Source organism: Puntigrus tetrazona, chromosome 17 (genome assembly GCF_018831695.1).
Source record: "Puntigrus tetrazona isolate hp1 chromosome 17, ASM1883169v1, whole genome shotgun sequence".
Lineage (NCBI taxonomy): Eukaryota > Metazoa > Chordata > Actinopteri > Cypriniformes > Cyprinidae > Puntigrus > Puntigrus tetrazona.
The window spans coordinates 4,679,522-4,706,968 of record NC_056715.1 but is presented as its reverse complement, the minus strand read 5'-3'; the positions used below and the strand labels follow the sequence as shown (position 1 = coordinate 4,706,968).

General features: G+C 36.7%; 1 protein-coding gene across 1 annotated transcript; it reads right to left on the bottom strand.

Moving 5' to 3' along the window:
* Positions 1-19: 19 nt before the first annotated feature.
* On the bottom strand, positions 20-18,257 carry gabrr2a (gamma-aminobutyric acid type A receptor subunit rho2a). Its single transcript, XM_043262355.1, has 9 exons — positions 17,964-18,257; positions 16,200-16,297; positions 9,057-9,133; positions 6,486-6,709; positions 4,456-4,538; positions 4,219-4,359; positions 2,684-2,836; positions 2,368-2,579; positions 20-1,297 (listed from the first exon to the last, which is right to left on the bottom strand). Exons 1-9 carry the CDS (start codon positions 18,086-18,088, stop codon positions 986-988), a joined length of 1,425 nt encoding a protein of 474 aa, XP_043118290.1. The 5' UTR covers positions 18,089-18,257; the 3' UTR covers positions 20-985.
* Between the last annotated feature and the right edge of the window lie 9,190 nt (positions 18,258-27,447).

The following is a 27,447-nucleotide window of genomic DNA, read 5'->3' as shown; positions in this document are numbered from 1 at the left end:
TGCATGCAGATGAGCCACAGTAAAGACATTATTATTTATTTTGCATGAGAAATATAATGGTATCAAATACACTCACATACACACACCACATAAACATACATCCAAATAAACCTCAAACTGAAAGGAGATTCTTTCTTCTTACTGGTAATTATGATACATTAACATGAGAGATTGCCTTTGCATAAACAAACTGTCTTTCCTAAATGAAATAAAACTGGACATTGCGCAGATAAGCAAATAGACTTAAAGGTGCACTAAATAATTTTAAGAATGTTAAAAAATAAATAAATTACCATCTGTTATTTTTCATAAAGTCTGTTAACTCTAGGAACGTTAGAATGTGTCTTTAATATATATGTTGCATTTGATTTGTTTTATGTTTTTATTTTGTAGAGCACCTTGAGCACTGTTAAACTGTATAAATATATGCTATGTAAATCAATAAATATTTTAACATATTTTAAACCGCTTAAAATGCACAACCAAGCTAGTCCAATATGATCTCAGCATGGCAACCCACAATATTATTTACACCTGTATTTTCTAAGCCAACGATATGACTAGATCTGAGTGAGTGTGAAACAGATTTGTCAAAACTAATCATTTTTGTTAGCTATAAAACAGTGGAAAAATTAATTAGTACACCTTTAAAAGAGAAGCTAAGAACAGACTTTCTTGCTCTGTACATACTATATCATTAATAGTCCAATGACGCAAACATGAAGAGAAAACACATAAGCCCGTACAAAAGTCTGATAAGTGTCGTACAGTTCATTTGTCTATATGAAGGCCTATATGAAGCGCTTCCCAGCCCGCCTTCACTTTGCATTTCCCCAGTCTTTTTGCGTATGAAAAGTGACAAAGGTAACCGCAGTTTGGTATCACGTGAGCCAATGTTTGATGTGCATCAAAAAGTCAAGGATGGTTGTATAAAACCTCCGTAAGTCCAAAAAAAGTGTAAAAGATGGATGTAGCTGGAGAACGATCAGCAGTACACCGACCAGTAAATAAGGTTGAAAATTATATAGGCTCCCGGGAAGATCATGCGGGAGTATTTATCAATGGCATGCGTGTTCTGCATGATGCGTAAGGCGCGGATGCCCTTTTTCTTAGTGTTGGTAGATTCGCTGCTCACTGACAGGTGAACCACCATGTGCTCCTGTTTTTCTGGCACCACTTCCTCGGGAACCATGGGAGCTTCTGTGTAGCCAGCCAAGCTGTTGGTGTCAGCCTCGCTGTAGGTCCCATCCAACATCATGGTCCTGGTGTGGGACATACCGCAGGTGCAGGGCAATGACTGAAACAGGTTGAGATGGGCGGCCGGGGAGAACAGAGAACAAAGAGAAGAGATCATTAACAAGGGCAAATTAGCAGTTGCCGTTAATTAGCTGATGATCTTATAAACATTACTCAACCCTTAATACTTTGATGAAAGAAGGAGAGTATTAAAGTCCAATTTTTGTCTGTGTTGATGTGGGTTCTGATTTAGAATACAACAGTTATAGAAATAGAAAATGTATTCATTTTCTCCATAGAACTGTTTTTTAATAATAATTTATAAACTGTGAGCTACGAGGTCTCTAATCGATGGGAATAAGATGATTATTGAAGCTTATTTAATAATTTACATTCTAGCTGGTCGGCTTGGTTTATTTCGTACAAGTCCCCAACAAAGACCTCTGAAAACAAAATAAAAATACTTCCAGAACCAAGGACAGTGATAAAGTAGGCAGGCACTGTTGCACACTATAACTAAGGCATGTCTGTTTCGCCAGTAAAACAAAAATGACCCTAGCCTTTTAACATGAGTAGCTTATAATATTCAATTTGTAGTTTATCATGGGCAAAATTTGTGCACAGACCAATTTGAAATGAAAACACTGTGTGGAGTACAATATCCCACAGTGCAAAATGGTTGACATGTCCTTCTATTCTAGGATGAGTCAGAAAAAATATCCACACAATATTTTGTGACTTCAATTACAAGAGCTTTATATGCAAGAATGATGGGATTACAATAATTATATATATATATATATATATATATATATATATATATATATATATATATATATATATAGGAGTTGTATATATACATAAGGAGTTGAAACAGTCATGACTCACATAATATGACTAACTAAATTAAATATGCTTTACAATGAGGTCATGTGACAACAGTAAAACATACATATTCATATTTTTATACTTTTGAACAGTTTTCTAGAATAGAAACACTGTTGATTTTAAATCACATTTTCCAGCTCATTTTAAGTTGCATGCGTGCAAACGGATTACCCTCAAAGCTAATAAATATGGACTTTTATACCGATGTACTGTTTCTTTAACCAATTCTATTAATTTTTTTACCTGCTCTCTAACTGCTCGATCTCTGAGCTTACGCTCTCTCCTCTCCTGGACCGTTGTCAGATAGTTGACGGCTGCGTACTCCAAGACGGACAGGAACACAAACACAAAACTGACCCACAGGTAAATGTCCACAGCTTTGATGTAGGAGACTCTGGGCATGGAGGCGTTCACCCCAGTGATGATGGTGGACATAGTGAGCACCGTGGTGATACCTTGATAAAATCAGCACATCCTGTTAAGATCTGCGGGTGCGTGACTTAACATATGAAGCAACGGTGACGCCTGAGGCAAAAATGTTGATTTGCGATAAACTTACCTAATGAAACTCTGGCTGGAACAGCCCTGCGATCAATCCAGAACGATACCCATGACAACATAACCATAAGTGTGGCAGGGAAATAAGTCTGCAGCAGGAAGAAGAAAATGTGGCGGCGAAGCGTAAAGTTTATATACAGGCGGTTGTACCACCCTAAAGAGAGAAAGAGATAACAAAATACAGATATCAGAGTCAAATATTAAAGTTCACCCAAAAATGAAAATTACCCTATATTTTACTCACCCCAAAGCCATCCTAGGTGTATTTGATTTTCTTTTTTCAGACGAACACAGTCTGAGTTTTTTTTATTTTTATTTATTTATCCTGGCTCTTCCAAGCTTGGTAATGCTAGCGGATAGTGGCCATTATTTTGAAGCTTCAGGGTGAATAAAATATGGTGTAATTTTAATTTTTGGGTGAACTATTTCTTTAACCCACACTTGAAATATTGTACTGTACATAGAAATATTCTACAATTTTTTTTCACAGTTTATAATAACTGTTATCTGTTTTAATTTGTAGTGTGGTTTAGCGTAATTTATTCATGTGATGGCAAAGCTGAATTATCAACATAATTACTGCAGTCTTCAGTGTCACACGATTCTACAGAAATCACTTAAATTACTTGCGTTTAAAAAACTTTAGAATTAACATTGTTAGAAACAGTTATGTAGCTTAATATGTAGCTTTTTGTGGGAAACTGTATAATTTTTATTCAGGGTTCTTTGATTAACAAAGTATGGAATTAACTTAAAATGAGAATTAGTGCCGTCAAACGATCGTGATTAATCTAATGCAAAATAAACTTTTTGTTTACATAATACATGTGTGTGTACTGTGTTTGTTCATTATGCATATATAAATAGAAACACATACAGTATATATTTTGAAAATATTTACTAATATATACACATTTTTATATTATATATAAATATATTTACCATATTTTTCTAAAATATATACACATGCATGCCTTTGTATTTCTATATACATAATAAATATATGCTTTATATACGGCTCGGTGTATTAACAGGCGCTCCATTTGAAAACAGCTGATGGAGATTCACTGCTAATTTACCTCTAATCAAAGATCCGGCTTTTACTGAATTTGTTTTTTACCTTTATTTTGGATGAGATTAATCGTGATTAATTGTTTGACAGCACTGATAGAAATGACTACATTACAAAAAAATTACAAAGAAATCTTACTGACTCTTAAACAGTAGTGTATTTTAAAGCAATTATTTCACAATTGTTAGACTGTAAGTGATAAAAATATTTCCACATTGTCCAAAATTAGAACTCATCTGATAAACCAGTGGCACCAGTTGACTAAACGTCACCGCAAAACCAGCTCAGAGAATGAATTAAAGTTAGCACTGAGGAAAGCATTATATGCTCGCAGTCGGATGCCTCTTGCTTTGATATTTAAGGTAATACCATTCATACACTTTTAAGTGTGACTTAAGTGTCCAAATCCGTCTTGGGGCCACACTACTTGAAATAAATCGACTTGACAAATAATCCCCCAATACCTGTGCTGCTGTAGAAAGCCAGCCGAGAGGTAGTGTGAAACTTCTGTATGAGGAACTGAGAGAGAGAGATTTTCTCATCTATACTCAAAGACTCATCTCCACTTTTCCAGTACAGCATCAGATCCTCATCCGTGTAGGCGTCTAGAAAAGAAATATCCATTTCAGGAAAAACTAACTTGGCAGAGTGAATTGAGCATGTGCCGCACTAAAAATAACACAAATTAATGATTCACTCACAGCTCTCCAACTCCAAAGAGCATGTCTGTGAATCCAGCGGGAAGCGGCTGAAGTCCATGTTGCAGGCTGCTGTAACGGTGACCCTGGGCACAAGAACCATGTATAACACGGGTGAAAATACAGAAAACCACAGTCTTAGATCTTTATATTTCATCATATTTCTCATAGATGCTTGCTTTATTCACTTTTTGAACCCAACATTTTCATATGCGGTTTCAAATGAAATTGGTAACTGTATTGATAGTTATTCTGTCATCATTTCCTCACCTTCATGTCCAAACCTGTATGACTTACTTGTAGGGCTGGGCAATAGTTTTGTTAATATCATATAAAGATATTTATCATAAATATAAATTTAGCGTTAATAGCGAAAGAAATGCTTTCCATATGTTTTTTACAATTTCAAAAACTCCATTAGTAAGATGCGCAAGACGCCTTTTAATTTATGTCTCCACATAATTTTGCCTAAACTCTGTGTTTATGCTATTCTTCCGAGTACTGTGTTTTACGATTTAGGACAAATTTTCAATAAAAAATGGTGACTAAATTAGAACTGGTGACTAAATTCTAAAACAGAACGGTGAAATACAATTAAGACGTTAACGCCATTTCATTTTCATTTGATTACAGTTTTAAAAATGTATTACAATCAATGAGGAGTGCATTTTAGCACTCAATAATAATATGTGTGACCCTGGACCAAAAAACTAGTCATAACTGGTTAAATTAGTAAGTAAGAAAGCTTTCCACTGAGGTATAGTTTGTTAGAATATGACAATATTTGGCTGAGATACAACTATTTGAAAATATGGAATAAAAAAAAACTGATTGCTGAGAAAATCATCATTAAATTTGTTCAGATGAAGTCCTTAGCAATGCATATTACTACTCAAAAATTAGGTTTTGATATATTTACAGTAGAAAATTGATCAAATGAACATGATCTTTTTAGAATAAGTGACTTGAGACTTGTTCTGTGCTTTTGGGGTCAAATATTAAAAAAATTCAAACTACACCAAACTTTTATTTTGGCGGTTGTGAGTTTCGGTGTTTTTGATGATAGTTTTTCTCAAATGAAACGGAGAAAAGCTTCTGAAGTGACTTTCAGAAGAGGTCTGGAGATTAATTTTCATATAGACTGTCCCCACATAATGAAAACACTGTTAGCGGCTGTTAGATTTACCAATACGATGCGAAATGACCAGAGCTTATCTTCATTAGCAACATAACACTGAAACTGCGTCCCGCGAAACACTAATAGTTCTCCAGCAGAGTGACATTCTGCTGAACATCTCCTTTTATGTTCCACAGGAAAGAGAAAGTCGTATGGGCTTGGAATGACAAGCTTTGGTAAGAAAGCTCCTGCTAAGAATAAAAATGTAAATGCGATGTAAATGTGCTTAGTAATGCTAGTCAGGAATGGCACACTAGCGCCATTTACTGAAGCGACACTAAGGCCGTCTCATTATTCTCTCCGTATTTCTCTCTTCTGTTCTCTACAGTGGTGTCCATCATTTGTCGGACAACGGAAATAATCTGGGCCAGTCCCATCAATAATGACACTTTCCCCGGAGCCAGAGCGGTGTCTGAAATTTGACTTTGAACTCAGCGCTAGCCCTTGATTATAGCCTGCACGCAGGTAGCTTGGCCTAATTTTTAACTCGCAGCACAAAAGACACAGCAAAAACATCACAGGCCAGAAGCGTCGTTCTAATTTTAACACCGCAGCAATATGCAAATGCTTAAGCCCAGCGACGTGCTTTTGTTTTCGAACCACATTTAAATGAAACCACATGCGCTAGTTCAGTTGCTTGAAGGTGAAATGTAGTAACTGCTGAACAACCGAAAAAATATTAACTTTTTCTTACATTGTACAAAATAAACAGGAATTATAATAAATATGTATAAGTACATTTGCATAAATACGTTTAAACTCTATACATATATACATAACTTACATATAATTGGAATTATAATGGCTCACTTAAAAGTCAGAAATGCCAGTGTAGATAATCTGCTTTTTTTTTTACCTCAGGCTGTAAAGAACGTGACCATCAGGGAAGACTCTCAGCATGATATTTTCTGTGGTGGTGTCATGAATAAAAGATCTTTTAGAGTGGACGAAGAAGACATCAGGAACCCAGATCTTCTTCACCAAGCGTCCGTCGAAAGTCATGCTTTTATTTGTGGAGCTGGTGAAAGACAAGCGCTCATCCTTCCAGTAGTGTCTCAGGTATAATGTCATAGTAAAGTCCTACACAGATGAAGAAAAACACATTTTACAATTGTTAACCATTTTTAACATAGGCTCTGCTATTCTTGTTTTGTAATTCTTTTTTCGAAGAAATTAATACTGCTATTTAGCAATAATGCATTAAATTGACCAACATTGACAGTAAAAGCATTTACAATGTTACAAACATTTCAAATAAATGTCTTTCTAATTAAAGGATCCTGAAAAAAACACACACAAAAATATTAAGCGTTTTCAACAGCTTCCTGAACGTATTAAAATGATTTTAGAAAATCATGTGATACTGAAGACTGAATTAATGGCTGCTGAAATTTAATTTAAAATGTTAAAAATTAAATAGAAAAAGGTTATTTAAAATATCCCTACATAACAGGTTTTTGTTTTGTTTTTTACTGCATTTTTATCAAATAAATAAAGCCTTGGTGAAAAAAAGATCATCATGAGAACTTGTCACATTTGATCCTAAAACAATCGATTATATTTGACATGATAAATCCTTTTTTAGGACCATTAAGATTGTGTGGAATTATTTTAAGGCATCCCATTTATTTATGTAACTGTTTATTAGTTCATTCTATCATTCTTTAAATCATTCCATATCTGTAATTGTATAGTTGGACAAAATCAAAATAAAGCGAGGAGTAAAAAAAAAATGTTGCGCGATTATTACATTATTTTGATGCAAAATAAACATATCTCCCTCAAATATTTGATTCTTATGCATGCACTGTGAAAGAACAGTTTTACCAAAAATGTAAATTCTGTTACCATTTATTAATTTTTTTACTCATGCTTTGTTCATGCTTATTTTAGTAAAAGCTGTTATTCCAAACCGGTAAGACTATAATTTTCCTTAGAACACAAAAGGAGACATTTGGAGACTGTGGATGTCACAAGAACAAGAACTAGGACTTTGTGCCCTTTTTGAAGTATCATAAAAGTGGTTCATATGACTTGTGTGAAATATCCCAAATCTAAAGGCCTCTGAAGAAAGAAGAAAATAGTCATAGGAACCACTTTTATGGGACTTCAGTATCCCTTTTGAAGCTTGAAAGCTATATTCCTCGTCATTGCAATCAAAAGAATGACCACATTCTTCGGAAATTCACCTTTTGTGATCCAAGGAAGCCACTGCATTAACATCAATGATCACATAAATAATACATAACATTGCTTTTTTCATGAAAGTGATTCGAATGAGATTTTCTGTGCATTATAATAATGAGAATTGAGAGGAGGGGATGTGATCAATCGTCATGAAAATAATGCCTAACGATAAAATTACATAGGGCTTCATTCCCCAAGCAAAATGTAGTTTCTTTCTTTTGATTTCAGGGTGAAATATGATCTAGACATATTCTTCAAAGGTTATAAAGCAACACTTGCAATGTACACATTTAAAGTTTTGGGAAAGACGACTGTTTTATTACTGCAGCAAGTACAAGGCCAATTTAACATCTTCCATCAGTTCTCACAAGTCTTTTCTTTGCGGTTTGCTGTAAATAGAAAGTCGATGTAACTCTCAGTCCTCCGTATGATGCCTCTCTAAATCGCTCAAACAGATCATCGTTTCTCTATTCTTTCTTTTGGTTATATAACAATAAGCATTTCGAATGGCCAGCAATTATATATGGTCAATAAAAACACCACGCAGTTTCTTTGTCGCGTCTCACAAAGGCTTCTACCAAGAGGGAAACCCAAAACATGAGAAAAGAACGGCAGAATGGGTGTCACATTCTGTTAAAAACCGAAGTAAAAAGAAGATCCATGATCAAAGTTTCTGCCATCAGAGATGCAGCAGCTCTTTTTTAGGAATGCCCCTGTGGGACTCTGTAACTGCAAAACAGCCAGTAATAAATGGGCAAAAAGCTCGGGAATTATGAGTGATTCTTACCAAACTTGTGTAGAACATGACAGTCTTTTTATCAAACGAAAGAAATTACATATACTAGAAGAATTATTTGTATTACATAAACTATTCTTTGCATAGTAAATGACAATTTCGTAACAATCAATCCCAGTGACTATTAATGAATGACTGCTTCAATAAATAAATTACAATTGATTTAAATTGCTAAATATTTAACGCCATGTTATTGTATTACTGGCTATGTTTTTTTAAATAACATATTTTTAAATATTTATTTTAAAGACATCTGGCCGTATCAACAAAGTAAAGCCAGAATTTACCATACTGCAGTGAAAATAATGTCACAATGCCAAAAATCCTAAAAACTGGCTTCGTTTTTTTGTCCAATTAAATGTGCGCTCATATGTTTCGAGTCAAACAGTTAAGGCTGTTATGTAAAACAACACATGTGAAAAGCAACTGTTTGGGATTACCTACCATATCTACTTCTGAAATACTGTCCAAGCTCTCCACTTGTACATCAACTCCCACTGGAATAGCAGGACCTGCGAAAAAAAAAAAAAAAAAAAAAAAGCATTTAATCCATTTATACAACATCAACAACTGTGTTGTCAATCGAATTACACCATCAAGACGAGACTGCTATACGAGCTCTTTTGCATATGCCATGCATTCGTTTTTTCATAAAAAATCATTGTTTGCTGGATTCCGGCAACCAGTCGCAATTAGCAGAGTGTTCGCTAAGACTTCTGTGAGCATCATTAAATACGTCTTCACGGCCAGATCTGGATCTGTTTGCTTTCCACCAGATCTGTTCACAAAAGGCTTAGCAGCTGCTTTGACATCTGACGGATTGTAAGGAACGCTAGCTCTCAAAGGACGGGCCTTCAACCGGAACCACAGCTTTGATATCCTACACGGAGCTGCACTTGTAAGGTCTTTTGTAGCAAATCTAAAGCCTTGCTCTTTACCAGGATTAGTGTAATAGGGCTATCTGTCACTCAGAAGGTAAGACATTTAGGTAAATGGGCAGGGGGCAGCCTGTACATATGGACGGGGATGATGTAGTAACGCCAGACAGATTCAAAACGAGATTTCCAGTGTGTCCCATCGGCCGCTGCTAGTATTAGTAATCCGAGATTATTGGAAATGGTGGATTAAACTTTGATGCTCAAAATGATACTGACACTGACTGAAACTTACCATTACGCGTCCCTTAATGTATCGCTCGCGAAAACCCTTCATGAAAAGCACAAGCATTACTTCATATGCTGCGGAAAACGCTTTTGAGGCCTGTAGATAAATAACCGCCAACTGTGGAGATGACTTTTGCAAATTTGCTTATGTAATCCAGATTCTCATAAGTAAACTATTGCCATGCAGCACCCGCTGGACCATCCTGTCAATTTCCCTGTCATGTACCATCAAGGCTTTTCATATCACACAAATAAGCCTAAATAAGGACACAGCTCCTAGGTAAAATCGATTTGTCCAAACTAATCAACTCCCCTGCTGTCAGTTTGAGTCTAAAACCATTAGAACGACCTTGAGTTCAACTGTCCTATTTCTCAATTGTAGTTACCACTTGAAGGTAGGTATTTTGCTTTTCTCATTAAAAAAAAAAGTATTTAAAAGCCTCTAAAAGGATATTAAACTAAAAGTTCACCTAAAATACAAAAACCCAAATTGTTCCAAATCCAAATGAATGTTTATCTTTCTTAAAATTCATCAATATATCTCCTTTTGCGTTCCACAAATGAAAGCAAATAAGTTTGGAACAACATAATGATTATGGCAAAGTGTTCCTCAAAGGGGTAGTACATCATAAATAAATAAATAAACCCTCATTATTTACACGTTCGCGCGATGTTCCAAACTCGTATTACGGTTTATTCCTTACTCCTTAAAAATTCACTTAAAAGTAAAGAAAAGAAAAAAAGGAAAATGGGTTTAGAACAACATAATTTGGAACAACAAATGTTTGATAAAGTTATAAAGGAATAGATAATGACAGTTAGTAAATTACATGTTAGCTACTTAAAATGCATGGAAAAAAAGTCGGCAAAATAATGACAAAAAAAGTTAATGAAAGGCATAGTTAATTATAAATAAGGAAAGAAGAAAAAGGATAAATGGGTTTGGAACAACAAAGATTACAATAAAATGTTCATTTTAATAAAGTTATCAATCAAGTTATAAAGGGATAGATGCGCAGTGACAGTAAAAAATAAATAAAAAGAAACAAATATAGAACTATTATTAATATACTCTTATCACATTTTATCTTCTTACAGTTCATTAAAAAATATCTCCTTTTGTGTTTCACAGGTGAAAGTAAGACATACAGGTTTAGAATAACATAAGGATTGCAACAAATGTTCATTAAAAAATATTTTAAAAAGAATTTTCTTTTTCCATTTCTAAAGTTGTTAAAATTCAGAAAAAAAAATACATATTTTTGCGAAAGAAAATCACAGAGATCTGAAACAGCTAAATAATGATAAATAAAGTTACTGAAAGGAATAGTTCATCAATAAATAAATAAATATGCATGTTCCGAAAGCATAAGACTTTAAATCCTCTGATAATTCATAAAAATAATCTTCCTTTTCACAAAAGTCAGTCAGTCATATAGGTTCGAAATGACATAATGCTGTTTATTTTAAGGTGAGGGATTAAAAAAAAAAAAAAGATCAAATCATCCCATTCCAGAGTTGATTTTATTAATAGCGCTTTTCTTTCAAAGTTCCCGAGGCTATGACATTGAGCTGGTGATTGCTGGTTGATGTTCGGCCAGTGGGCGGTCTTTAAAGCAGCTGTCTGCGGGGCAGGGCAGGCTGGGATTGTGGCATGTGCTAATCCACGAGGGCTGACCGGCCGATCAGAACAAACCGCTGCCAGATTAATCTCGTCACCAGCACCGTAGCAGATCGAGCGATCCTCCAGATGGACCGACCCATCAGCGAGGACCGCTTAAGTGTTTAACGGACGAATAAAAAAAAAAGCAAGAAAAGAGAGAGAGAGAGAGAGAGAGAGAGAGAGAGGCAACAAAACGTAATGTGATTACAACAGTCCTCGGTTTCTCATGCAGCTCGTAACTGATCCTTTCGCCGAATTGTCAGAATTCAGCCAATTTTGGCTGTAGGCCTACGAACAACGCAGAAAACGCCGCTGGCTTCGAGACGTGTGGCATCCTGGCATGGAGATGCTACTTGATATCTTTTGATCTTTCATTTGGTTTCGTATCTGATTTTCAGGCACTGCTGCCGGCCCAGCTGGCCCAAACATTAGTATTGAAAGCAGCGTTGCTCATATGCAAATCTGCAGACAGATCTAAACAGGGTCGTGTGTCGTCTACAACATGATACCAGTCTTTAATATGCGTAATCCTTCACGTCAAGAATCACATACTGCCCTGTAATGACCCATAAACACGGGGCGAGCGCTATATGTTCTCCGTACATCAACGATACTCCTCTTGTGGAGGATTAGGCATAAGCTTTATGCACCATCAGTTAGCCGTCTCTGGATTTAAACCAGACTGCAGTCATGCATTAGCAATTCTCTTTTGCTTCTGAAGTAAATCTCATTTATGCAGTACACACGGCACATTATACCTGCGCTACCTTTTACTAATCATTGCATAGGATGCTGCAATTGGTCGATGAAAAGCGTGCTAAAAAGGATTGTTTAATATGACGGGATACAAGGATAGAGGCCAATGTCATTTTTTCCTGGTGAAAAGTGTACGCTTTTATGTATAATGATTATCGCGTATCGCCTGAGCCGTGAAAAGAAACGGTTCAACAAAGCCATGGAAACACGGAATTATATTTTTGAGTGACATCTACAAGCAAATCAATCCCTTTTTCTGAACCAGCCTGTTTAGTCTCTGGGTAATTCACAACCTTTCATCTATTTTGAAAAGTGCTTCTCAATTATTTTGGTTTAAATACAGTCTGGTCCATGAGGTGTTATATAGTACTTTTAAGTTACAATGTCAATATATTCAGAAATGTGCTTTCAAAAAGATAGTTTGCCCAAAGATTACAATGCTGCCATCAATAACATCTTCAGAATACAAGTCAAGATATTTTTCATGAAATCTGAGAGCTTTCTGTCCCATAAACAGCAACGTTCCAGGCCCAGAAAGGTAGTAAGGACACAGTAAAAAATAGTCCATGTGACATCAGTGGCTCAACTGTAATGTTATGAACCTAAAAGAATATTGCTAAGAAAATAATAATGACTTTATTCAACAATTTTGTTTTACCACCTTACTTCTGCTCCTTGAATGTGGCATTGATCTCTATGAAGCTTATGTGTTTGAAACGAACTAGAATTTAAGAACAGAATTTAAGCCCAGAATCCTTATATAAATATGTTATAATAGCTAATTGCACAGTTCTACATTTTAAAATTATAAAAAAAAAATATATATAGTGGCAGAGCAACAATTTCTGGGGGAAAAAAAGATCATGCAGATATTTTTGAGAACTACATACAAAATAACCTCTTTTTCTGAATCAACCTCTTTATTTAATCACTGGTATTTCGTAACCTTTTCATTATTTCAAGAAGAGTTTCTCTTTTGGTTTTAGTGCAGTCTGGCACATACGGTACAGATCAGCAGTTCTGCTCTGCTCATTTTGTATGTCTCTCTTATCTGACGCCCTTGGTTCAGTTCACGGATCTCCCTCCTAATGAGCTGATGATCTGAATCAGGTGCGTTAAAAAAGGAAGACATGCAAAATGTGCAGAGCAATGGTACCCCAGAACTGGAATTGAGAACCGCTGTATATATATATATATATATATTTAGATCTTCCTCTGTGTTTTAGTGTCATTTTTGGTCTTTGGTCTTGTCATGGGAAGCTTTTAAAATCTTACTTTAGGAAGCTTTTTACACCTCAAAATATCATTTCACTTATTTGACATTTGGTTTACATTTTGGCCTTTTTTAAAGAGTTCTATCTACACAAGTCTATAAAATATTATATACATATATATAATAAACATACTTTTGTCAAAATGACATTTTAAAATGACTTGTTTTTTAACTGATCGATTGCTATTTTGTGTTTTGGAAGAAAAGCGAATGAAAATGGCCTTTAACCCCTTGGTGAAAATCCCTGATGCTACGAATCAATGGCATTGGATGACAGTTGTGAACTCATTACATCACGTTTTGAACTAGCAGTGAGGTTTTCACCGTCAAGCAGATGCAACAATGCATCACTGTCAGAGCCGACAGATCTGTGTATGCGTCTGAGGGGGTGAATATGTTTGGGCTATTTTCATTCCCTTTGCTGTGACCCCCTGCTGAACAAAGAGCAATTCCCAAACGTACGCAGAGTCAGAGCATCCAAATGAGTGACTTTTTAGATACTCTATTCATAGGCGGAACAGCATCAAACGCGGGAGTGTTTCTTTTTCTTTGCCCTATATAGGAACACATCATTAAAAAAAGAATAGGGGACTGTATGGACTAGTATGAGAACTTTCATTAGTTCTTAGCCTTTACTGCGCAAACTTTTAAGCGTTGTACACTTAAAAAGAAGCCTTGAGCTTCCCCTTATATCATCCTTTAATACCATTCTAGCCATGGTAGATAAGTCTGCATTAAAGGAATAGATCAAATACGAAAATTCTGACATGACTTACTCACCTTCCTGTCATTCCAAACACTTATGCTGTTAATTCTGTCCGTGGATCACAAAAGGAAGAGTTTTTGGATCTTTAGACCACTGCAGTGGTAGTTCATAGTGACCATGACTGTAAAACTCCAAAAAAAAAAAAAATCTTTTAAAGCCATAAGGAGTTAAGCCATTCCTTAATATTTTTACATTCTTGCATATCAAAAATGGCAGGTTATGCTGTACATACATGCCATTATTTGGCTTTGGACGTGTTTGTATCGTATTACTATGACAAAATGATTATGACTGTCGCTGAAATACACCGAAAATAACGCGGTATATATTATAAATGAAGTGAAAGCCTACAGGGCCTAAATAATGTAAATTAGCCTTTTTTGGATAAATTGTTTCTATTTTATAACCACATCTTCCCAGAGGATCAGATCGCACACACATCCGGCTGTTTCTAGGTGTTCTGGATGATTGTTAACTCTCATAACAGCGACAATGTCATTATAACTTCAGTAAAAAGCTCGAGTTAAGTGTACAAGGCGCCATCTGCCAAGCTAAAAGCTTAAAAAATGTTTCACTGCAATTGATATGAACGAGTTTAATAAGGTATTGCTTTGTAAAGGAAATATGTGAAATCAAGGTCAGAGAAAACCCATGTGCACGCATAAATTAAACCAAAGCACGCCGACTTATTTCTAGAAAAAAAATATCCGTTATTATACTTAACATGAAATAACAGAGCAATTATATTATCGCTGTAGCGATTCGAGTGGAATATTTACGTGAAAAATAAGCATGAATTTCAGAAAGTAATTGGTTTCTGCCCCTTTCTTTCGATGACAGCCGCTCTTGAACTGCACGAACTCCGCAAGTTTGTGTAAAAGCTGATGATTATGTTCTCCACTATGAGACAATCTTGTGCTTCAATGGAAGCATAAACCTATGATTATCTGTATAGAAAATCACATGCTCAATGACACAAAATGTGACCCTAGACTACAAAAGCAGTCATAAGCAGCACAGGCAAAAAAAAAACATCATATGAATCAAAGTTATAGATTTTTCTTTTATGCCAAAAATCCTTAGCATATTCATAAGTATAGATAATACTTATTAAGTATTATCTATACTTTATTTATTATACTTACCTTATAAGTATAGATAATATTGCATTATCATTTTTTACCTTTCTTACCGTAAATATATCAAAACCTAGTTTTTGATTACTAATATGCATTGCTAAGATTTTCTCACTATTTTGATTTTTTGTGCACATTGAGATTCCAGATCTTCGAATAGGTGCCAAATTGTCCCGATTCTAATAAACCAAAAAGATTTACTTTCTGCGATTTCATTTTTGATGAATTGATTTTTCTATGTAAAAAATAAATTGTTTGGGAAATATGCTGCACAATACAGGCTTTAGCTTAATATAAAATCAAAAGGGGTTAAATTAAAATGCACATTACTAATTCCATTACAAACTCCAATTGTCAAAACCATATGAATTTGAGTAAAACTGAAATCCCAGTCTTAATTACAGGCCACAGCAGTGCTTAATAGCGAGGCTGTTTACCCCTCTAGAGGGAGCCAATGTAGATTTAATGCCTTCTGGTCAAATAACTGACCTGAATGTTCTCAAACTGTGCATACTAAATATGTGCAATCTGTACACGAGATCAAAACAATGCAACTAAAATTGTGGCTTTTAAGTAACTAATGAAGTGAAGACATCATGATAGCACTTTATACGCCGTCAACAGCACTTACGTCTTTTTTTAGACTCATGCCATTCCTATTTTTGACTAATCTTCAGAGGATGTTGACATCGAACCTTTAACATTGCACGTGCTACACATGTATTAAAAAAAACAGGCCCCCGAGTAAGATTGTGTCTAATAAATGAAGTCAAAGAAATGCAATGTACACTTGCAACACAGAAGTCACGATGAACTAACCTCCAAATGCACGGGCCTCATGGTGAAATCATGGTCGTCCACTTTCAACAACTGCTCTGTTTTCAGTCGACGTGATTTTGTCACATCCGGTGGCTTCTTTGCCAGGGAGCTGCGGGGTTTCAAAGTCACAAAAAAAAAAAACTCTCATCAACCTCTTACGTCACAAATTTAGGCAACGCACGCTGTTTTTATGTGGAACCTACCAGAGGTTACATGACAAATTCAACCAGAACCCTGAAAGTCAACGGCGTTTACATAATTTCTGTGAAAATGCAGCCACAAAAGTGTAATGACGGATTAAGAGCACGCACAGGCGCTTGTATCAACAAATTGTTAAGGCAGTGGTGAACTAGCTGCGGCAGCCGGATCTGTTTCAAATTACGGGAGATCTTATCGACAGACGCTCAGATGAGTCTCGAGCACAGGATTCGTGAACTGTGGCTGCTCTAGTCGAACGATGCACAAAATTAACTCTTTACGTGACAACATGATCACCGACGGGGACTCAAAAAGTATCCGGTAAGAGTATCGACTGCCTCGTTCGTCTCAGCTCCTCGCCGTTTTTATTTCCTGTTGCGAGTACGAGACAGAAGGCAGCTCGCCGTGACTGACACCCAGTCTGCAGATATGCTGCTGGATTTTTTCATGCACACTTGTACTCCAACACCATGTTAATTCTGCAGATTGTTTGTTTGTTTTAATTTTATAGACCCATGGAGCTGTACCCTTGCCAGCTGCTTGTCGGGACAGCTTTGTGCCAACGTACTGTCCTTGGCAGATGGGCGAAACGTGCCTGTGACACGTGGCTGTTTGTCTGAGTAAAGAAGCACCAGTTCGAGCACGCCAGTGGTACGTGTTCGGTTCAGTGGCGGTATCATCTGTCTGGGTCACGTTAATTGCGCCCTGGCCCCTGGCCTCATTTATGGCACACTGCTGTCATATAGAAATCAGGCTAATAAAGGTGGTCGAAAAATGAGTCTGAGAAAAACATCAATGAATGAGCTCACACCATCACCTCAGCTCTTATGCGCAGCACTGTCATCTATGAGCATATTAGATGCATTCTCATCAAATTATCTTAAAAAGACACGGACGTGTCGCAAATAATTACCGCGCAATTGAATTAAACACATCGTTTTTAAGTAAAAATAATTAAATAGCATTATGCTCCAATAACCCTTGTTTTATTTACAACTTGGAAAAATCCTTTTTTATGATAACTGGCCACTCGATAGACTAACAGAAGTCATACATTTTCAATTAACTTCTTGCTGCTTAAGTTTATGGTTAATTGTTAAACCATAAAATTCAAATATACCTTTCCCCCTAAAATTCATATATGTAGTAAAAATGCACAGAATTAGATGGATAAACTACATAACGCTACTTGTTTCGATAAGAAAACACATGCAGACATGCATTTTAGGGTTCATTTTTTACCATTTTTTTGTATAATATCTCCCACTCTGCTCGGTAAATATCGGTTTCGCAGACTGTTAAACCCACTAAAGCTTAAGCTGAATTGCTGCCTTGCTGTAATAAGTTCATTGACGAAGAAAATCCAGTCGAAAACCGAGTAGAAGTAATTCTGTGACTAGTTAATTAGATGTTGTGTGCAGCCTACTTGTTGACAGTCATTTTCAATGAGATAAGTGCTATTCGCCATAATGGTCACCGACATCAGCATCTTTTTCATAATCTTTAGTGAATGCACATCATCAGCAGCATGACATGTCAATCCAAGTTCAGCTGTCAAAGACCGAAATGCCACTTACGTCCCATGCTTCTGAGTTTCCACAGCTCCTGTCCACCTCCTCTCTCTCGTGCTGTGTTTACTCCGGCATCCCCCAAACGAGCCCAGTAAGAGCACTAAAATCAGGAACTGTCTCAGATAAGGCATTATGCAGAGCAGGTGAAAAATCTACAGGTGTGTCCTGAAATCCAGCTTAATCCGTGAACGCGGCGGCTCGGGAAAGGCAGCATCTTTCCGTTCTCAGCGCAGAAATCGCTGCAGCTCGCATCTCTGGCATGCGCGATGTGGGGATGGTTTAAATATCAGCGCGGCGCGACGCGACGCGTGCTGCAACCTCGCGCGGCGTCTTCTGCCTGTCATTGGTTATCAGCCGCACAGCTGCTTTGACCACATGGCATCAGCGGTGGGCATACGCGCGCTTCCCACAGCTGTCTGTACGGTTGGAGGAAAAGACGGATTAGAAAGACACATATGACCTGAAAAAGCTCCGCATCCGAAACTATGCATGCTTTCAAATCTAATGCACGAGTGAAATGTATCCGCTAAATGCCAAAACATCCTCGACGCAATTCCATGTAATTCTCGAGGGATCAATGCGCTGCAGTTTGAATCACCTACGATTTTGCGGTTAATAGTTTTGCTTACAGTAGCTACGATGCATTACGTAACGGGGCATTTACTAGCCTATTTTTATTGCACTGTAAAACAATAAAACCAACTGAAACCAATAAGTTAAGTTGTAATCTGCACGATACAGTAAAGCAACTTTCTGCATAACTGGATAAAAGGTGCGTTATACGACATCAAAGTACCGCGAACGAGCATAACGCCGTCTGTAGACGATAGCTTTCTTTTATGTACGATTAAAGTAAAATACATGGTTACTCACAAATTACACGGAGTTTACCTCAACTGTGAATTTTAAAACCACGGTTTATTTAACTATGGGCGTGGAGATTTATGCATCGTTTTCTTGACGTAAAAATGCGCGCAGCCATTTTTAAATTCTAGGTCTAGTTTCGGTCCTGTTATCCCTAGCTGTTCGTTTTACTGCTTGGTGTTTAACTGGTGTGTCTTATCGTGTTATTTTAATACGTTATCTTAATTATGAACACGCTGGTTTGTAGTGCGAGCATTTTTTACCCTGAACTGCACTTTGTTATTCTCCTCGTTCTTTAGCTATAGCGTTTAATGAACCGGAAGCCTCATCCACAGCCACTTTATGTTATTAGCCTATTTAAATGTATTATTTCTAAACACAAGGTCTGTAGCGCAAATAGTTTTTACGGTTTGCTGCACTCCTCTAGCCTACTTGTAACAAATAAGGTGGATAAGGATTTATAATTCCCTTTGGTAGCTTTAGTCCTTATTCAACAACTTGTTAGCAACTTACATAAAAAGTTTTATCAAGTAATGTTAACCGCAGACCTTTTTAGTCACAAATCCAAAACCACCATTCTAAAAATACCTAAAACAATCCCAAGGGAACCCATGGCTCAAAAAAGCTTAGTCTGTTCCGGATTTTAGGACTACAACATAACTGCTCTATTGGGTAGAAATTGTTGTGCCAAGTTGAATAGATTTTTATAGCGCGCAAAATGACTGCACAACTCAAAATCCACTATGATATTCAGTCCCTTGGTTTTGATTGCTTAAATATGTCTGTAGAATATCACAAACATTATATAAACCTCTCTATGAATTGTTCTTCCAGTCTTACAAGCATCATAATGAACTATTTATTTAATGATATAATAAGCTCTGACAGGAACAACCCAGAGAAGAAAAAAGCAATCAAACAATGGTAGTCAGCGTCTTTTCCCACTGTTTCTTTCCATTTGTAATTTATTTCCTGTTGAGAAAACATCAGACAGAAGGCAGTTTGCCATGACTGGCACCCTACAGTAATACTGCTGGATTTTCTTTTGTTAATTTGCATGCTTTTTGCATCCACAACAAGACAAACTGCATCCTCTGAGTAATGGCTGCAATTCCAAATGTTTCTCTTTGAATGGTAATGATGCTGTTTAGGAATGACAAATTTGGTACAACGATATGTAAATAATGTTGGGAAACGTGCATAATGTCAGTGCACCAGTCAGTATTTGGTGCAATTAGAGATATCCACTTCAGTAAGATCTTATTACTTAATGGTAATTAAATCATCGTGCAATGATCATTACATCTGCTATATCCACCTTATTCTCCACATAAAAATGGACGTGGCTTTATAAATCATATGGGTCTTCCAGCCTCATTTGGTTCGAGCTGTTTTAGTTGTATAAAACTATTCCATTGCAGCGGCTAATGAACCAGAAGTCTTGTTCATACGCTTACTTTCGTTACTAAATTAAGTACTTTCATTACTAAAGATGCGGCTTTTGCTTAAGGAAGACACACTAGACAGATTATTTGTTGATTGTTGAGTTTATCAGCTGTTTGGGTCTCCTTATGAGCGATGTACTGCTAAATAACTCATCTACTGTACATCTTGAATGTGCCTGAAGGTGAATACATTTTCATATATATTTTTTTTTTTGTTTGGGCGAACCGTTCCTTTAATAAATGCTTTTTTTAAAATCTACATATCAAAACAAATGGCACTGATATATGGCACATTTCAAAAGAAGTCCTTGTGATGGAAACCGACATCGTTCACGTTTCCTGAAAATGACTTTGCCACCAGTTGCTCAAAGGTCCAAGCAAAGAGGCGTGTAAAATTGAAGTTGCTTCTGAGAAAAAGTCTATTTTGTTATCTAACGCAAATGAAATCTTTTCAATCTTCAGATTTCACAAACCCCTGGCTTTTTCTTTTTTTTTTTTTTTGGAGGGGGTGGGGGGTGGTGGTGATCTCCATCCAGGGGCTTGCCTTGAAGGTCTGCCTTCGTGCCACTGTCGCAGCAGCAGATGGTAAGGCTCTTTTTTTCATGCATTTGTCCTCCCACTCACTCAGCTCCGGCTCTACTGCCACTGAAACTCAGCTTATCTGGGATTTCACAGCAATTCTGTGCTGCCACGCCCCAGCTCCGTATCCACTTGATGCCTGCCACTGAGCTGGAGCATCGCCAGTGTGTCACTAAAGGATCCGTTACGTAAAAGTTTGTCAGGCCTCTCATATTAAAGGGATAAATCTGTCCCCTGCGCAGCCGGGGCTTTTGTGTTGCAGTGTTTGCAAATCAAAATGGAGAAATTCAATTGGAAATATAAACAAAGCTATCCTTGGACTTTTTTGTAAAGACGTGACTGATGGCATGGAGGAGGCTTTCCAAATGTGCCGTGTCAACCTCATGATATCCAGCCCTAACTGTGTCCAAATGAGCGCTGCCACATTGGTTCTGCGCTAACAGCCAAGTGACAAAGATTGGCAATCTGAGTGACTCTGATTGGAGGTTAGCGCTCACGCAGACAGGCGAGATCTTTTGAAGTGCGGAGCAAAGCACTGTAGGGCTCTTTGCGTTAAATTTGCTCATCTCCTCCCTAGATGATGGGTGCTGGAATCATTCTCGCCATTCAAACTGCTGGAAACCTCAAATTGCGGACTAATGTTGCATGCATGGCTCTTGCAGATTTAGATAATAAAAGGAGAGTGACAAGCGTGTCGTGTCTTTTCACCGTATTTTGTTCAGCACTGATCAACTGCTACTGCAAGACTCATGTAAACAATACCATCACGAGATATATACGTTTTAGTGGAGATGCGATAAAAGAAGAATCACATGTGCAGCATAATGAAATTACGAGTATTAATCTTTAAATCGATGTACCGGGTGTTACGCCATTTATTAAATGGCTACTTAGCATATAAATTAAAAAAAAGGAACATGATGATTGAGTTTCAATTATTTTATTATGTGAAAAACGGCCATATGATAATAAAAGAGCTACATGAGAAAATCGGTTGCCTGCATGGGAAAACGGTAAATTATGCAAAAACATTCGAATGGCACTGTTTCGCCAGTCAGAACGAAGCATTCAGAGAGCCATGTAAATTACTACAATATTAATTTTGTTAGGATTTCTCAAAGTTGAAATAGGGTACGTAGAAATAATTGAAATTAAATATGTATTTGAGTTGCCAAGCTGACAAGAGTTTTTACATTTGCTGTGTAGGAAATCAGTTGCTTTAGACAACTGTCAAGTTATACAAAACTGTCACGATTGGTCAAGCGGATTTATGCAAAGTGCGCTTCACTAATATTGGAACTCTATTGGTAAATATGAGCAAAGGCAAAGGCTGTGAAAATCAATCCGCATTGTTTTTCCTTTTAATTTTCCGTTCAAACAATTCACAAAATTCTAACCTATCATTAAAATACACGAATTGAAAGTGAAATCATTGTGAAATAAATGCTTTCTCTGACTCGTGATGGCCACATTTATTGGCACCCAATTATTGCAGCTCTGACTTTTCACCTGTAACGCCTGAATAGTTTGAAAAATACCTGATACGAGATCAGAGACCATTCCTTTGCACAAAATCTCTGCAGATCCTTCAGATTTACAGCTACATGTTTGTGCTTCTTCTCTTTAGTTCACCTCACCTTATTTTCTTCATGGTTCAAGTCAGAGGACTGGGAAGATCCAACCACATCCCATTATAAAATCTCTATCGGAGGCAGTCAGGTTTATTTTTTTTTATCAGTTGATGGATCAATGATGCCACGCTTCTGAAAAGATGTCCCGAGACCTCCGGCAGAAAAACAGGCCAACAACAGATCCAGCAGTATATTTAACCTGGGCATGGGGTACATTTTATTCCTGTTTGTACCAAACCCATCTGGTGGGTTTGCTGGGAGGAAAAAAAAGCTCTTTTTTAGCTTCTTCTGACCACAGAAGACAGTGTCATTTGAAGTTCCAGTCGTGTCTGAATGCTGGAGTTTGTTTTTGGTTGAGCGAGGAGAATTTTTCTCCGAACAACATGTGATGATTGGAGCTGTGTGATATTTTTTTTAGGCTTTCTGACCCCTAGACTCAACTAATCTCTGCAGATCTCCAGCTGTGATCTTTTGGCCACTCAAACTCTCCTCCTCACGGTGATATTAGGACGATATAGACACAAGTCTCCTTCCAGACAGATTTGTAGCATCTTGAGTTGATTGCAACCTCTTAATTACTTGCCTGATGATGGAAATGAGGATTTTCAATGCTTTAGCTCTTTTCTTACACCGTACTTTGTGAAAGTCAACAATCTTGTTCTGCACATCAGAACTATATTCTTTGGTTTTAGTCCTTGTAATTGGTGATTAAGGGAATTTGGTCTCATATTAATAATTGCGTGAAAGACGAAGTCATACCTGGACAATTTAATCACGATGGTGTGCTAAAAAATTTAAATATCAATGTATATTTAATATACTTCAGACATATTTTACTCGTTAGAATTTCTAGGGGTGCCAATAATTGCGACCAACATGCATTGGAGAAAAACATTTATTTCATCATGAGATTTTCTCCCCACTTTTAATTGTTCTACTTCAATGAAAGATTAGAATTTTTGTGATTTGTATTTAATGAAAGATCAAAAAGATCAGCGGTGCAGTTTTATTTTCAGACGCATATTTACCAAGGGTTCCAAAATTAATTAAATGCACTATATTCCAGAGCCATGTAAGTTGTTATAATATACATTTTGCTTTGTTTTCACAGACTTGAAATAAAGTATATATATAAATGAATTACATGGAAAAAATGATTTGAGCTGAAATTGTTTTATTATGTAAGAAAAAAGGCCATAGGGTGACGAGAGATATGAAATCTGCTATACAGACAAACAGCTGCCACGGTTAACAGTAAATTATGTAAAAATAAATGTTCGCCCCTTTGGCTAATCAATTGCAGAGCGCTGTGAAAAATTATTGTAATATTCATTTTGCTATCATTTCTCATTCTTGAAACACAGTAAATAAATAAGCCACGTGAAATATTGATTTGAGTTTAAATTATTGTATTATGTGGGAGAAAACACAAGATGTGAGAGATATGAAACCAGCTCTGTAGAAAACCGGTCGACTGGGACTCGTAACATAAAAGGTCCTGTAACCTCAAAGAATATTTTAATTACAAATCAGACATTGGAGCGATAATCAACATTAAATATGGGAAATGACTGCAAGTTCAACATAATTCAACGAAGATGAAAGGTAAACCAGTTATAAAACTATTTGTGAATACTATGGGGTTAATTATCGCTTTATGATTATTTCCTACTCAAGCAAATCAAACCATTAATTATAAGCCATTTTGGACTTACTGCTCAGTTGCATGAATAAACATAATTTAGATATTTTTAGTCAGGAGTGTATTCAAATTTGTACTCAAATTCAAGTTTGAAATTCACAGTATTAATAAAATCCCCCAAAAAGAACAAAATGAAAACTCTCGTTCAAAACTCGTTTTGATGAAACCACCGCTACAATTCATAGCCAAGGACACAGGCTTAGAGGTTTAGAGAACCTTTATGTGCAGAAAGCTGGCCAGAAGTTTTTATGTGAGCCTTTAACACGCTAATGGCTTGTAAAATATAAACAAATGTTTTTTTTTTTGGTGAAGAAATGTGACACGCAGTATAAATTACCTCAACGTGACGTTCCTCTTGAATCGCTGTGTACACTCTGAAATGAAAGAAAAACATGCAATTTTGCAGAGCTTTATTTTAAAAAAAAAAAACTGTTTCAAGGTGATAAACATCAAAACATTGTTCAGTACTGAAGGTTAAATATAGATAAGCAATCTTTGAAAGGATGTGCGGTTTGTAACGAGTCACTGAAGAAAAGCCCACGTGACATACCTGAGCCTGGCGTTTTGTGCCACATGAGCGATTACTGATCTCAAATTTATTCTGTACTCCAGAAACATATGACATGCAGCCTAGGTGAAAAAAAAAAAAATAAAAAATCAACCATCAACCTATAACCTTCCGGCATGAGACGTATGAGATTTGAAGTGAAACCGATGCCTGCATGTTGTTACCATTACCAATACAAGGGAATATAAAAAAGTGATTTAAAACGTCCATAATTCTTTTCATGTTTTCATCACATTTAAAAGTTCTTTGTTCATTTATTTAAGCATATTGAAATGCTTTTTAGTGCGACCTTCATTTCCCTATCGCGGGGGGTAGGTGGGGTTGCAAACAAATCGTGGCATCGTTGAAATTTGAAAATAGGTCACAAAAAAATAAGATTCAATTGTTAAATTGTTAATTTATCATTAAATTGAATGTTTGCCTCGGTTCCTGAAAAATTTAAATGGTTCTTAGATTTGCTGGATGCTGTGAGCCTAAATTATAAGTTATCTTTAATGAGGCACTTCTGAATTGTTAATAATAATATTCAGGCTGCATATTCATGTGTCAGCGGGAGGTAAATCCACAAGTCAGATCTGCTGTTTTTCCTTCAACTTTTCCATTCCGTTAGGGAAAAAGCGAGGTCAATGAAACGCAGGCTGGATGCTGGGCTGTCCTCACTCGTCACTGAATCTGGGGCTGTTGATCAGGCCAATAGTTATGCAACAACAAAGATTACTTTTAAGAGAGGTTGAAACTGAAGAGACTTCTTCTGGACTTCAGATCATCCGCTCTCTCAGACTTTCATCTGAAATGTGAAACTCAAATGAACGAAAGAGCTAGTTAGTTAAAAATGCACAAGTGTTTTTACAAAAGAAAAAGATGTTTCTAGATATAGTAGGTGACATTCAAAGTGTTAGGAATGTCAGTAAACTTTTATTTATATTTTAATGACATAGCATTGTTCATTACAATAAAGCCTTATGAGTCCCTTTTTCAAAAATTGACACATTTAGCATTACGTCCATTGAATGGGTGCCGTATACAATAATCCATTATTATTTTTAACCCGTCACAGCTGGTTAAAATGATTCAGTTTATAATTCATAATACCGCTTACTCTAAAAAGTCCATTCCCAATTGTCCTCTCCCAATTTGTTTAGAATTGTTTTGACTAATAAACAGTGTTTGATCTGTACGTATTTTATTCCCGATCAGAACAACAATACTTTTTTCCCACTGGAGAAAACAAGGACTTACATTTTATCCGAAAGCAGAAGTTTGAAGTTGAAAATGTCTTAAACACATAACTTTTCACTTCACAAGAAATCAATTGACAGACTAGAGTTGTGTGGATTGCTTGTGGATTACTGTAATATATATATTTTTTCGTTTAGACTCTAATTCTGACATTTTAGACAGGATCACAATGCATACGCACACTTTCCCGTAGGCACTGTGCAAAAACTGAATGTGAGTCACTGATGTCACATGGACTGTTTCGATGTATTTGCTACGTTTCTGGACCTGGATCACTTCAGTTGTGTTGCTACCTATGGAGGGTCAGATAGTTCCTGATTTCTTCCCAAAATCTGCGTTCGAAGATGAACAAAGGTCTTAAGGGTTTGGGACGACATTTCCCAACAAATGAACCATTATTGTAAACTTCTACAAACCAATTTTTTTTTGTTTAAATCATGTTGCACGATAAGAAGCAACACACAACTAAGAAGCTTAAATATACATTGAAAATCCGTCAATTGTGTATGTGCACTAGGATAAGTGAGAGCGGAAGTATCTGGATAACTTGACATGTGTCTGATGTGTACTTCATGTCTGACAGCACAAGTTACATGAAGACTGCTCTCTTTTCACCCAATCAATGAAGGCCTTGTGAAGAGCCCCTAAAGCCTTTTCTTGATGTGGAGCGACAGCTTAAGTCTTGAAGCAATCTAATCCTGTATGACAGCCTCTGATTGGTACGTTCACTATAGCAGCTGACTAGTTCTGACTGAGAACTACGGCTGATAGATTTAAATTACACTGGGTTTGACGTGGCAACAGCGGGCGCTATTAAAAATGCTTCCTAAGAAGTAAAGCATGCTTCTTAGATTTTAAAATATTTGCACTAAGAGAGAGAGAGAGCTTCAAGTTCTTCACTTCGCCCATGTGCCTGAACAACACACAAGCACAAAAGGAAAAGCCCTCAGTCACAGATGCGTCCCTGCTCTCGCTGAGTAAATAGCGTTTGGCCCGCTGATAGAGATTATAATACTAAACATGAAATTGTCTTACATAACACATTGTAGTTTCACTACAGATGATTTAGTGTCCATCCAGAGAGGAGCAGCTCTTGCAAGCGGCTCTGACCTCATGAGATTTACCCATCAGCCTTCATTGCCGAAGCAAAGGTATCCCCTGGGATTAGCGCTGGTGCTCTAACCCCGCAGCGAGACGCTTCCACTGCACACGCATTAAAACCCTGGCAACACACACCAACCGATGAAATCAGTTACATGATATTAGAGCCGGGGCGGAGGCGGGACCTTGTACTTCCTGTGACGCCAAAGAAGTTAATTGTTCCTTGCGAGCAAAAGCTAAGTGCAGATGGCCTGGAAAGGGAAGTGTGTCTGTGAGTCAATCAACACTTCTTGCATTCGGTTAAATTTAGTCGTTTTGAATTCTGGATTAATTAAGATACGCTGTTGTGAAATTTAAAAAA

Bases quoted from the DNA above. Each gene is read 5' to 3' on its own strand.
- gabrr2a (XM_043262355.1), bottom strand. From the start codon at position 18,088: ATGCCTTATCTGAGACAGTTCCTGATTTTAGTGCTCTTACTGGGCTCG. The intron at 2,837-4,218 runs GTATTGGGGGAT...TTCTCTCTTTAG, and splicing joins GGCTTTCTACAGCAGCACAG to GGTGGTACAACCGCCTGTAT. The intron at 1,298-2,367 runs GTAAAAAAATTA...AACCTGTTTCAG, and splicing joins ATCGAGCAGTTAGAGAGCAG to TCATTGCCCTGCACCTGCGG.